Here is a 13,427-nt window from a genome sequence, read left to right on the forward strand (position 1 = left end):
ACTTACAAACGAGTTAGGTTCCAGAGGTCTGTTCGTAAGTGTTCTTAAGTCCAACTTTACTCCTGTCGATTCCCAACATGTTGCACGGCGTGTGCACTAAACACGGGGAATGGCTTTACAAGTTTGTATAATCTCCTGTAGATGCCGCTTGGCGGTTGAACTTACGAATCTCGGTCCGAACGGGCAACTGGACATACGGACAGGTTTGCTCGTATCTCTGAAAGTTCGTAAGTAGAATGTTTGTAAGTAGAGGAGTCCCTGTATACCACAATGTTAATTACGTGTGTGAAATAGCGCTCAGCAAAGCCCCCACTGAGTCTCGAGACTTTTTCTGGAGCGTGCCACTCTGCAATCTTTTTTGCCAATACCACCACGTGTTTGGCTCCGTGTGGGGGAAAAAAAGACAGCGCACAGAGAAAAGCCACAAATACAAAAGTGTCACACACTCAACACCACCATATTCTGACCGCTGAAGGTCTTAAAATTAAAGTACTAACCAGATTCAACTCTGCTTAGCCTCTGAGATCTGAAGAGATCAGGTACATTTAGTGTGATTTGGTAATAGGCAGAATTTCAATACTTTTTACGGAAAGGAAATGCACGCCAAGCCCTTTGTCAATCCACTGATAGATGAGGCCCTGTTCACGCCATGGAGTCCGTGGGGGTTATTTGACCATACTTCACCAGACTGGTCAACGAGAGTGTCTGATGGTGAGAAGCATGGACGAGGGATGCAGCAAGTAGCCCCACCATGAGTCCTTGGCACAATCCAGACTCAACCCGCTTAGCTTCTTAGATATGACAAAATCGGGCGCATTATGGGCGACTCGGTCACAAATCATACTTGGACCATTCAGTACTATCAAAACACAGCAGGCGAGGAGAGAGCAATGAGATAGATTTCTCTCACCTCCTGCAGGGCTCCAAGTGACTTCTGTAGCTTCTGCACTTCACACTCGAGCTGCCGGCAGTGCATCGCCCGCCTGTCCGCCTCCTGCCGAGCGGCCAACCCCGTCCTCGTGCTCTCGCTCAGAGCAGCCTCCAGGCGCTCGCAGCGAGCCCTCAGCTCACCCCTGTCCGCTTCCGACACGGTCAATACAGACTTCAGTCTGCGAACCTGTGCGTTCTTCTCTTCGGCATTCCGTCTCAAGACGGCCACGTCTTCCTCGCTCCATAAGCACCTCGCCTCCGTCGCCAGCTCCTCGACATCCACGCCGCCCGCGCCGTCCGCGCGCCCCTCCGACTCGCGAGAGGACCCCGCGGAGTCATCTCGCGCGGCGGATTCCTCGGGGTACTCGCGAACGATGATGCCGGCGATGTGTTTCAGCCGGGCTTCACGCGCCGCCTCCGCCTGTTCTCTGAACACGGTGCCGTAAATGTCCTTCAGGCGCAGGGCTCGACTCTGGCGAGCCTGTTCCCCTGCCGCCAACAAAGTTGACGGCTCGCCGCTGCCGAGAAGGTCCTCTGATGTGCAGGCGTACCTGGCGGGGAACAAGTCCTCCACCCAGTGGTTCAGGCGGCGTCTCCCGGTCTGAGGATTCATGGTCACCGAACGTGATTTATAGAGCGGTTGGGAAAGACAAATGGGACCTTTTATCTATCGGCTCTTTCAGCTGAACTTGAACAGTGGTCACACCATCCCTTAAAAGGCAAAAATACAACCATTTCATTCTGTTAAAAAAAAAAATCTCAGCACGTTTCATATTAAAACTTGCAGCAACACTTTTGAGGTATTCAGTCGCGACACACAGACGTATGGCAAGCAACACACTCTCCACTGGGTTGACACACAGACGTATGGCAAGCAACACACTCTCCACTGGGTTGACACACAGACGTATGGCAAGCAACACACTCTCCACTGGGTCGACACACAGACGTATGGCAAGCAACACACTCTCCACTGGGTTGACACACAGACGTATGGCAAGCAACACACTCTCCACTGGGTCGACACACAGACGTATGGCAAGCAACACACTCTCCACTGGGTTGACACACAGACGTATGGCAAGCAACACACTCTCCACTGGGTCGACACACAGACGTATGGCAAGCAACACACTCTCCACTGGGTTGACACACAGACGTATGGCAAGCAACACACTCTCCACTGGGTTTCGTCTCATTCGGGGCACTTCGGCAGTGAGAGGCTTTACTTAAAGCCGGCGGTCACCGCATCGCGCGGCGCTTTCAGATGAGCTTCTGCGGCCGTCTGGAACGCTCTTCCTTCCGACATTAGGAAGCCGCCGGAGCCATGCAACTTTTAATTCCTCTCGATTGACAAACTCATTTCTTTAGAAATGCTTCTTGCGTGTGTAGTTTGTTGTCCTTCCTCCGCACCTCCAATTATAGCGGTTGGCTACGTACGGTGCAAAAGAAGTTCAACATACATACAGACGATCATCGATAATTATAATCCAACGGCTTCGGGGGAGGTGGGGGCGACGGATTTAAAAAAAACCGTCGGATAATCACTAATCATGATTTAAATTGCTTATTTTTGCACATAATTGCATGACAGTATGTTTGTAGGTGTTGTCATATGTCTGTTTCGTGTATTACATTTGTTTACTTTGTGAAATTGGCATAAATAAATGTCCTACTTTAAAGGTTATCGCATTTACTGTACCGTACTTACCACTCCAATCTCGAAAGCTCCGCGTGGGGTGATGCGCACGAGTGCAGTATTTTCATTAAAGTGTATGTAGTGTATAAGGTATATAATACATCTGACACTGAAATCAGGCGTAGCTAACTTGTTTTTTTGTCACGCAAACGGTGCCGATCTCCTGAGCTGGTGGAAGCAGCAGCCCGGATAATCGATTATCAAACGGCACTTGCAACACTGCAGGATAGTGCATTGTGCTTGTACCGTTCGCCTCTTGGCGTCGTTCTCTCATCTGGCACCGGTGGTGAGACGAGGTCCTCAAGAAGGCTGCTGGCTCTGGTGTAGACCAATCACTTTAAAAGACAATGCGTAATCATAATATATTATCTTCTTTGGTTCTTTCGGTAAAGTCACGTAGAATGAGAATAAAATAATAAAATAAAATAACACAATGTTGTTTATTCTCATTCTACGTGACTTTACCAAAAGAACCAAAGAAGATGAATCCTTGCAGTCACGAAAGCTTTAAATCGAAAAATAATATATTAATCAGAGAAAGTGTTTTTATTCATGTTCACCACAAGTAGCACTTGCGGCTAGAGCGAACTTGATTCTTTGTAGATCTCTCGCTTACTTGAGCAGTTTTTTTATTATTACACGCCTTCTATTAAATCACTGTCTGTTGTTGTATCCTCAAATCTTGTAACTCAATTTTAACCCACTTCCCAATGTGGTATCGACAGCAAACTTGGTATACTTATGTCACACTGATGATGACAATACTATATTCTATCATTAAAAAAATATTTTTAAACGTTATATTTTGTATATGTTATGTGTCGGCTTGGGTCCAATTATCCACGCTCAACTCACGTTGGCTGTAAATCACCACGGCCCCTTACGTTATGGCAAGCCTAGGGGCCACTTTCAGTTTCAGTTTATTTATTTTGGTATAGCCCTGTGAGCCATTCGGCTCTTGAATCGGGTACAGCCACAACAAACAAAAAAAAGAAAAACATCTTACAGTGACTATGTGACTGTGCAAACAGAAAATCCATGAAAAAAACAGCAAAATATTCCTGAAAAAAGCACCATACACCAACGCTGTGTGCAAAAAAATCCCAGTGGGATGCAAGTCAAACAACAACAACCACAAAAACTTAGATTAAGGCCATCAGTCTAACTCCGTACTACAACAAAACAAACATGTCCAAACCAAAAAACGTTTTCCAAATCACCAAAAACTAAAGCCATAATTGCAACGTAACAGTGAGCACAGGGCCTGTGACTGAATTTTTACAACAACATAAATAACTTTTGATTTAAAGCTTTCCTGACTGCATTAATTCATATTCTTAGCTCTTTCGGTAAAGTCACGTTGAAGGGAAACAATAAAATAATAAAACATATATAAAACAATAAAAATTCTCACGACGTTTCGACCATAACACAAACGGTCATCATCAGGTGTGAAAAAAACCAACGGGAAGAAACATTTGAAGGAAGTGGCGATTTGCATTTACTTATTTATAAACGGTGTTTTATTTATTTAAAAAAACCCGTTAGCACCACGGGCAGCGATTTGGCAGTTTATTTAGACGGACTAGTCCATCTATGTTCTGAAAAGAGGAGGGGGGAGACGAAAAATTAATGTATGCTGTCTGAAAGCCACCATAAGCGTGAACAATCAATTAAGACCCGAAATGGTTGATCAAATCCTTCCAATGATTGCTAAGCCATAATCCATCTTCTCGGTTGAAATTGTCTCTGTGCTTGTATATGTGGATAGCCTCATGAACGAATCTCTCATGGTAGCCAGATGGCTTACAAAGAACCTCTGTCTTGGAGAAGTCAATGTCATGTGAGCCTACTGAATTATAACAATGATCTGCCACGGCCGAGGTGTTGGTCCTACCGTGTTTAAGGTCTGCTTTGTGTTCACGAATGCGGTCCGAGACATAAATAACATGTAACACCAAATCCTAGAGCCATAGCTGGCTGCATGAGTTACTCCACAATAGGAGCATCGGTCGGAGTATCAAATTTTTCAATGCACCTTTAAGATCAGCACGCTAAATCAAAATACAGATAATACTTTGCAGCGGTAATCCGGAGCAAAACATTTTATTTTACGCCAATGAATAGCAGTGGCAGCTAGGGGAGTACAAATCCTCTAGAGCAGTTTTGAGAGAAGATCTCATTGGTAGCGATTCAAGTTGCAGTTTATTGGCAATAGCATTCCAGACTTTGGGGGCATCAACAGCAAAGGCCCTTCCTCCAGTTGGCTGTAAAACTCCACGGTCCCCTTACGTTATGGCAGGCGTAGGGTCCTCTTCCTGGAGTTCTGCCATTACTAGTAGGGTACATTTCATTAAAAACGTTTTTTAAAAATATTACTTATTATTTCTTGCTGTGGTTGTCCCACCTGATGACGGTTGCTTGTATTGCGATCGAAACGTCGTGATTTATTTTATTTCATTTCTACCTACGTGACTTTACCGAAAGAACCAAAGAGTATGGATTACTGCAGTCACGAAAGACTCAAATCAAGATTTTCTATTTGGTGTTGAACATCTTAACACCTCCCGTTTGATTGCCAAAGGGTAAAACCTATTCTTATTGTTTCATACTGCTGGGTTTCCAGATGCTCTTGGCAACTTTGTTCCCTCCACACCACGTGGTTCTCCGTGCAAACACGTGGCCTCAACACTCACTGAGAGCGCTGTAGTAGCGAATTGTAGAAACTGTATAAACATAAAATCACTTTCCATTCATTCACTCACCCACCACACTCTCCACTCACCCCACCACACTCACCACTCACTCCACACACTCTCCACTCACTCCACTCACCCCAACACACTCTCCACCAAACTCTCCACTCACTCCACACTCACCACTCACTCCACACACTCTCCACTCACTCCACTCACCCCAACACACTCTCCACCCACTCCACTCACCCCAACACACTCTCCACCACACTCTCCACTCACTCCACACTCACCACTCACTCCACACACTCTCCACTCACGCCACTCAACCCAACACACTCTCCACCCACTCCATTCACCCCAACACACTCTCCACCACACTCTCCACTCACTCCACACACTCCACTCACCCCAACACACTCTCCACTCACTCCACACTCTCCACTCACTCCAACACACTCACTCCACACTTTCTCTCCACTCACTGCACTACACTCTCCACACACTCCACTCACCCCAACACACTCTCCACCACACTCTCCACTCACTCCACCACACTCCACTCACTCCACTCACTCCACACACACACTCTCCACTCACCCACCACACTCACCACTCCCTGCACCACACTCTCCACCACACTCCACACTCTCCACTCACCCACCACACTCTCCACTCACTCCACACTCTCCACTCACCCACCACACTCACCACTCACTCCACACTCTCCACTCACTGCACCAAACTCTCCACTCACTCCACACACACTTACTCCACCACACTCTCACTCCACCACACTCTCCACTCACTCCACCACACTATCCACACACTCCACTCACCCCAACACACTCTCCACCACACTCTCCACTCACTGCACCACACTCTCCACTCACCCACCACACTCTCCACTCACTCCACACTCTCCACCACACTCTCCACTCACCCACCACACTCACCACTCACTCCACACTCTCCACTCACTGCACCACACTCTCCACCACACTCTCCACTCACTCCACACTCTCCACCACACTCTCCACTCACCCACCACACTCACCACTCACTCCACACACACTCTCCACTCACTGCACCACACTCACCCACCACACTCTCCACTCACTGCATCACACACTCCACACACTCCACTCACCCCAACACACTCTCCACCACACTCTCCACCACACTCCACACTCTCCACCACACTCTCCACTCACCCACCACACTCTTCACTCACTGCACCACACTCACCACTAACCCCACCAACACTCCACTCCCCATAGACTCACCAATCTGACTCTCCAACACCCACAACCCATCACTCACTCCGCTCTGCTCACCTCTATAGCCCGACTCTGTAGACTGAGTGAAGCGGGGTCAGCAGAACTTCACTCTCGAGCGACTTGGATTCACTTTGCCTGTACTGGATCTTCTGCCCGGACTGGATTCACTCTGCCCGGCCGGAACTCATTGTGGCCGGACTGGATTCACTATGCCTGGACTGGACTAATTGTGGCCGGACTGGACTCATTGTGGCCGGATTGGAGTCACTGTGCCTGGACTGGACTCAATGTGCCTGGACTGAACTCACTTTCACTCTGCCCGGCCTGGATTCTCTCTTTGACCAGACTGGTATCCCCTGTGCCCGGACTACACTCCATGTGCCCGGACTGGATTCCCTGTGCCCGGACTGGATTCCCTGTGCCCGGACTGGATTCCCTGTGCCCGGACTGGATTCCCTGTGCCCGGACTGGATTCCCTGTGCCCGGACTGGATTCCCTGTGCCCGGACTGGATTCCCTGTGCCCGGACTGGATTCGCTGTGCCCGGACCGCGTGGTTTTGCCGGGCAACGCTCTGACGCTTGCGTCGTCACGTAACCCATAGCAATCGCTGCATCGATTCCTCGACTCTAAAGTCTGCGCGATTTCCCCGTCGATTCCTGCTTGATGAGAATGGACCAATCGCCGGAGAGATGATACGCGCGCGGCGATTTTGCGATTCGATCGTCGCGATTCCATTAGGCGACTCCGACTCCCCTTGTTCGGATTGTTTCGCGATGCGGCACCGTTAGCCCAAAAATTAGTCGCGTATCCAATTTGTTTCAATATTAATTATTGCATTGATTGGTTTAACAGGTAGGCTTTCGCGACCAATATCATCCATATTATAGTCATGTGTAAAGGGCTTAGGGGCCGTCCATAAATGACGTCACGCGATTTTGGACGATTTTTGACCCCCCCCTTCGTCACACAACGTCACAAAAAGTCAGACCCCCCCCTTTCAAATATGACGTCACAAAGCTCTGCCCCCCCCCCCCACCCCTAAAAAAATATAAAACATGCTTCAAATCGCTTTATCATTGTAGTGCGTATTTAATGTGGCGCTGCACTCTGATGTTGTAGGAGAAAACATTTATTAAAAAGTATATTTAATTAAGTAGAACGTGTTGTCTATATTAATTTAAAATTGCGCATTTTGATGTGACGTCACATTTCTCAAACCCCTCCTCCCTCCCTCGTCACACATCGTCACAAATGTCTGACCACCCCCCCCCCCCCCTTTAGGTGCGTGACGTCATTTATGGACGGGCCCTTAGCTTTGCTGTTACCCCACGTACCCCCACGTACAATCCCTGTCGATGAGATATTTGCTGAAGTGGAATCAGCAGTTAGACGTCTCCCAATCAAGCTGAGATGACTAGGCATGAGTAAATTGCCAAAAACAAATTGGTTTCAGTGAGCCAAAAGCCTTAGGAGGACTGAGAGGACTGAGAGCTGCTGATAAGGGCCGATCAACTGTTGTGATGACCCGTGAGGTTTACGATAGCAAAATCAAAGATTTTACTCTAAGGCAGGGGCGGAGCCAGGATTTTGACTTTGGGGGGGGGCTGACTTCAATATTCTGAGACATCCAGTGTTTGTGTTTTACAATGGGCGCCACAAATGTATGAAACAAATTTTATTGAATTTGAACGCAGTTTATTAAGCCTGCAGGGCAGCACAAGGTGGCAGCCTGCAGGGCAGCACAAGGTGGCAGCCTGCAGGGCAGCACGAGGTGGCAGCACAAGGTGACAGCCTGCAGGGCAGCACGAGGTGGCAGCCTGCAGGGCAGCACACAAGGTGGCAGCCTGCAGGGCTGCACACAAGGTGGCAGCCTGCAGGGCAGCACACAAGGTGGCAGCCTGCAGGGAAGCACACAAGGTGGCAGCCTGCAGGGCAGCACGAGGTGGCAGCCTGCAGGGCAGCACGAGGTGGCAGCCTGCAGCATTTTGCAGCAGCCGGATATCCGGTTATCCCGATTACCGACTTTCACAAAATTTCAGGGGGGGCTGAGCCCCCCCAGCCCCCCCTGTGGCTCCGCCCCTACATTAAACGAGACCCATCCAACACCTTGGAACCTATAACAGCGGCAATCATTAATTCCCGAGGGAGAGCAATACGTGATCAAACCAAGGGTGTCAAAGCCACCAAGACTTCATGGGCTACCAAATAAACACAAACCTGATGTCCCATTAAGACCCATAGTACAATAGGCTCTGCCACATACAGATTAGCACAATACGTAACGAAACAAATACAGCCCCACATCGGTAGGACCTCTTCGTTAATTAAAAACTCAGAACATCTCGTAAATATATTTAAATATATTATGCTTATAACCCTAATGATATTACTCTTTGGTTCTTTTGGTAAAGTCACGTAGGTAGAAAAAAAAAATAAAAAAAATAATAAATCACGACGTTTCCATCGCAACACAAGCGGTCGTTCTCAGACGAAAAAAAAATACAAAAATAATCTAGCAGTGGAACTGGTCGATTCCAGTAGTGGAACTGGTCAATTCTAGCAGTGGAACTGGTCGATTATTTTTGTTTTCCGCCTGAGGACGACCGCTTGTGTTGCGATGGAAACGTCGTGATTTATTATTTTTTATTTTATTTTTCTGCCTACGTGTCTTTCCCGAAAGAACCAAAAAGTATGGATTCCTGCATTCACGAAAGCTTCAAATCAAGATGCTAATGATATTCCGGTAAGTTTTGATGCGACTTCGCTGTTCACGAGAGTTCCGGTTAACGAGTCAATTACATTACCCCGATACTCTGTTAACGAGCACAGATCTAGCCAAAGATATCACCCCACTAGCTGAACACTGTCTAAAGGACACCCATTTCTTGTGGAATTGTGATTTCTATAAACAAAAGGAAGGAGCAGAAATTGGCTCTCCTTTTGTCTCCTGTGATTGCGAAGATTTTGAAGCAAAAGCAACAACCTCAAGCAGTCTTAAACCCTCTGCTTGTTTTAGATATGTGGATGACACACTGGTGGTCTGGCCACACGGCAAAGATACAGTTATTTAATTTATAATTAATCTCAACTCGCAATACCCATCCATCCACAGTTCACCATGGAAGTTGACAGAACCCCCCCCTCCCCCCACTTTCTGGATGTTCTGCTCGGGCACGGCCGAAATGGTAAAATAACACAGCATTTACCAAAAGAAAACGCACACTACGCCTATCTGAATGCAGTCACACCACCACCCCAGACAGAAATCCTCTCTCATCAAGACGCTCATACATCGGGCTAAGAAAGTGTCGTATGGTGATAGTCTGAGAAGTTAATTTAAACATGTTAAAGCAGCACTGCAATTGAACTGTTACAATGATGCACAAATCAACAGGGCACTGAATGTCAAAACCAAATCAAATAACACGAGAGTTGAAACTGACCAAGTAATTTAAACGATTAAAATACCGTACATTGCGGGAGTAACCGATAAGCTAGCCAGATTTTTGGAAAAACAAAGCATCTGAGTCAGATTTGGCATGGTACATAAAATACAGAAACTAATATCTAGTACTAAAGATGTATTACCGAAGCTATCAACAGAAGGTGTGTACCAGATTAATTTCACTTGTGGCAAATGCTATGTTGGGCAGACAGGACGAATGATCAGCACGAGACTAAAAGAACACCAAAGGAATATGAAACACTTCCAAATACAGCTGTCGACAGTGGCAGAACACACGTACCAACAAGGACACTCAATGCATTTTCATAATGTTGAAGTTCAGTGCAAAACTAGCTACTACTGGCCAAGACTAATCAGATAATCTATCGAAATTTAGAAAAATAAAAATTATTGTAACTGTTCGGATAGCTACAGGCTTAGTGCTGCTTGGAAGCGGATCATCAAATAATACATTGTTTATATGCATGCCTATACAGGTCACCATACATCAATGGGGATTACGTGTACGCAGTCAGTAACAGGTACTGCTATTTTATGGCACATAAACGACAGGAGGTACAAGAACGATGTGCATACATTATGTACTTTGATTACTATAAGAATAACCCATTACAATGTGTAATATGCATTCATTATACCCAGCCCTCCTTCGCACAAGAAGGGCTCACAAGTGGCGTCATCACATCTATCCCTCTAAGGAACGAAACTGGACGATTTGTCCACAAATCTGGCTGTCGCCCGATGAAGCTAGTTGTAATTACTGGCGAAACGTCGTACTCAGATTGTAAATGTTGTGGATTTTCTCTCCAACACACCGGTGTGCTGTATACTAGTGACGAATTGGCCACGTTCTGCTTACGTGACAAACCTTACTAATTGGCTGTGTTGGGTGGTGGCGGGTTTATCGACAAATGTATATTTACGCCATCTTAACCCAAAAAAAAACTATAATTGCACTGATAATTTATATTGTACTAATTCGATGTGTGTATATGGCAGCAATATGTTCAGGAGCTATATGTATGTGTTCGTATTGTATGTTACCTACTCCGACTGGACATCTGCGAAAAAGAGCTTTATAGCTCATCGGATTCCTCCGGAATAAATACATGTTCTGATTCTGAACGTTGAACTTATTTCACACCGTATGCAGCCAACCGTGCTAATCGGAGGTGCGACTCGAGGTGCCAATATCTGCTCGCCACGACGAGAGGGCTTCAGGAGAGAGAGTTGTCGTGGCTTTTGTGTTCCTCCGTTGAAGAGGCGCAGACTACAGTGGGTTTACTCTGTGGTCCATCGTTTGTGTTGCACGATCACAATCGCAGCACCGTGGTTTTATCTTCATCCCCCATCTATGAAGGAGATGCGCGCATCGGCCCCGGTGATATTCCGATGCGGTTGATGGTTCCGCCGCCGGTGTCTTCAAGCAAAGTAAAAGCCACGAGGTTGCGATGTTTGGGTTCCACGAACGAGGTGCTTGTTCTGGACGTCCGCCTTGTTCCGCTCTGTTCGCCAGCGTTCTCCCGGTTCTGGGTGGGATTCTACGACTGTGACAACAACAGCAGCAGCAGCGGCAGCAGCAGCGCGATCCCGGATGGGGGCTCGGGACTTGGGAGTCAGTGACGAGGGGATATAATCATCATCATCATTATCAGCCATGATTGAGCCACTGGTGAAGGCCCTCTGTCGCCATTCCATCCCTGCGATGGAACGATAACATCGTCACCTCATTGAGACGCAGGGATCCTTGCACACTAAGCGACGAATCGTTGCACTGTTACTCTACATGGAAGTCTAAACAAGTATCGTCGAAGATACTCCCACAGCGCACCTCCGACGAAGCACGGTTGGCTACGTACGGTGTGCAAGATGTTCAACATACAGGGTATAACCCTCTTCCAACACGTCATGGTCAGCGTGAAAGAGTAGGCCAAATGCCACTCTAGAGATGACGGCTCGCTCTCGAGAGCCCAGTCTATAGTGGAGGCCCCTTCGCGCCAGTATTGGCGTGACAAAGCACTCACAGTGCCCCATCTTCACCTGTTTATTGTTACAAAATGCACGCATTAGCTGCCCGGTGCGCGGTATGGCGAGTATTCTCATGCCTGTCAACCCCTTGTCAGTGCCGACCTTATTACAAACTAATTTAGACCTAATTGGTCACCCGTGCCCTGATAAATTTCAACGTTCATCCGACAAAGTTCCATCACAAAGGAGAAATACGAACAAACAGACAAAAACATTTTTGCCCGTATTCAAACGTCTGTACGCCGCCGTATGGACTTCAAAACTCAATTTGCATGCACAAGAATACGGGGTAAACCGTATGGGTTGACAGCTTTGCATTCTTAATTAGCTAACTTTCAAAAGCACATTAATCGCGTCGTCAAATCTGTAAGTGAACGTCAAACCCCAATCGAAGTCGAAATGTAATCGCAGGCCCGAAAACCACAAGTGTAAAACAATACACAGAGCCGTGTACTATAAGCGCACAGCTGTGTGCATTACGCAACAACAAAAACCATGATCAGTTACTGAAGAACTGCATTGGACTCCTCTTGCTTTATGTCACCGTGAATAATTTGTACACGTTCTTTTGAGCAAATGTAACCGACGGACAAACGGCAGTGAGACAGATACAACTGGAGACCCGTTTCGTACCTATTGGGACTCGTCAGTACAGAGCATAGCCACCAATGCTCACTGCTGCAATAAACCGACGGACGACTCATTTCAGAAAGAGAAACACACCTTTACGCATGTCCCTGTTATTGATGACAAGTACTTTTTCACAGTTCATAAATGATATTAATTGGCCATTGTTTTTATATTCACCATATTAAACCGTCAAAATGAACATTTAAATTAGATATGGTTTGCCATGGACTCTTTGTCTACAATGAATACGGTAATTGTGCGAAGTGCCGTACCTGGGCCCTCTTAGCGCCAGCACCTGCAGCCAGAGACGGCCCCTCAGCCATTCACACGGCCACCAGCCTCACAGTGGCATTGCTGTTTCCTCCACAGGTGAGTCTCCTTCTTTCACAGGCGAGCAACACACGCGTAAGGTGAGACTCAGGTTAGTGTCCTGCACAGGTGAGCTTCACACTCGCAGGTGAGACTCAGGTTAGTATCCTGCACAGGTGAGTCTCACACTCGCAGGTGAGACTCAGGTTAGTATCCTGCACAGGTGAGTGTCACTCTCGCAGGTGAGACTCAGGTTAGTATCCTGCACAGGTGAGCTTCACACTCGCAGGTGAGACTCAGGTTAGTATCCTGCACAGGTCAGTCTCACACTCGCAGGTGAGACTCAGGTTAGTATCCTGCACAGGTGAGTGTCACTCTCGCACGTCCT

The 13,427-nt window shown here is 47.2% G+C and overlaps 1 protein-coding gene across 2 annotated transcripts in view; it reads right to left on the reverse strand.

The window, feature by feature from the left end:
- The window catches only part of LOC116954458 (uncharacterized), an 11,396-nt gene extending 4,126 nt beyond the window's left edge, over positions 1 to 7,270 (reverse strand). The window contains exons 1-3 of one of the 2 annotated variants that reach the window (XM_032974989.2): positions 6,663 to 7,268; positions 2,876 to 2,964; positions 911 to 1,641 (exon numbers count right to left, since the gene is read on the reverse strand). In XM_032974989.2, coding sequence (XP_032830880.2) covers positions 911 to 1,543 — 633 coding nt within the window. In that variant the 5' untranslated portion in view covers positions 1,544 to 1,641; positions 2,876 to 2,964; positions 6,663 to 7,268. Of the gene's footprint in view, positions 1 to 910; positions 1,642 to 2,875; positions 2,965 to 6,662 lie in introns of both variants that reach the window. The other variant, XM_032974990.2, reaches the window with a different exon arrangement.
- Positions 7,271 to 13,427: the final 6,157 nt, after the last annotated feature.

Source organism: Petromyzon marinus, chromosome 55 (genome assembly GCF_048934315.1).
Source record: "Petromyzon marinus isolate PM22_M1 ecotype Great Lakes invasive population chromosome 55, UKy_Petmar_22M1.pri1.0, whole genome shotgun sequence".
NCBI lineage: Eukaryota > Metazoa > Chordata > Hyperoartia > Petromyzontiformes > Petromyzontidae > Petromyzon > Petromyzon marinus.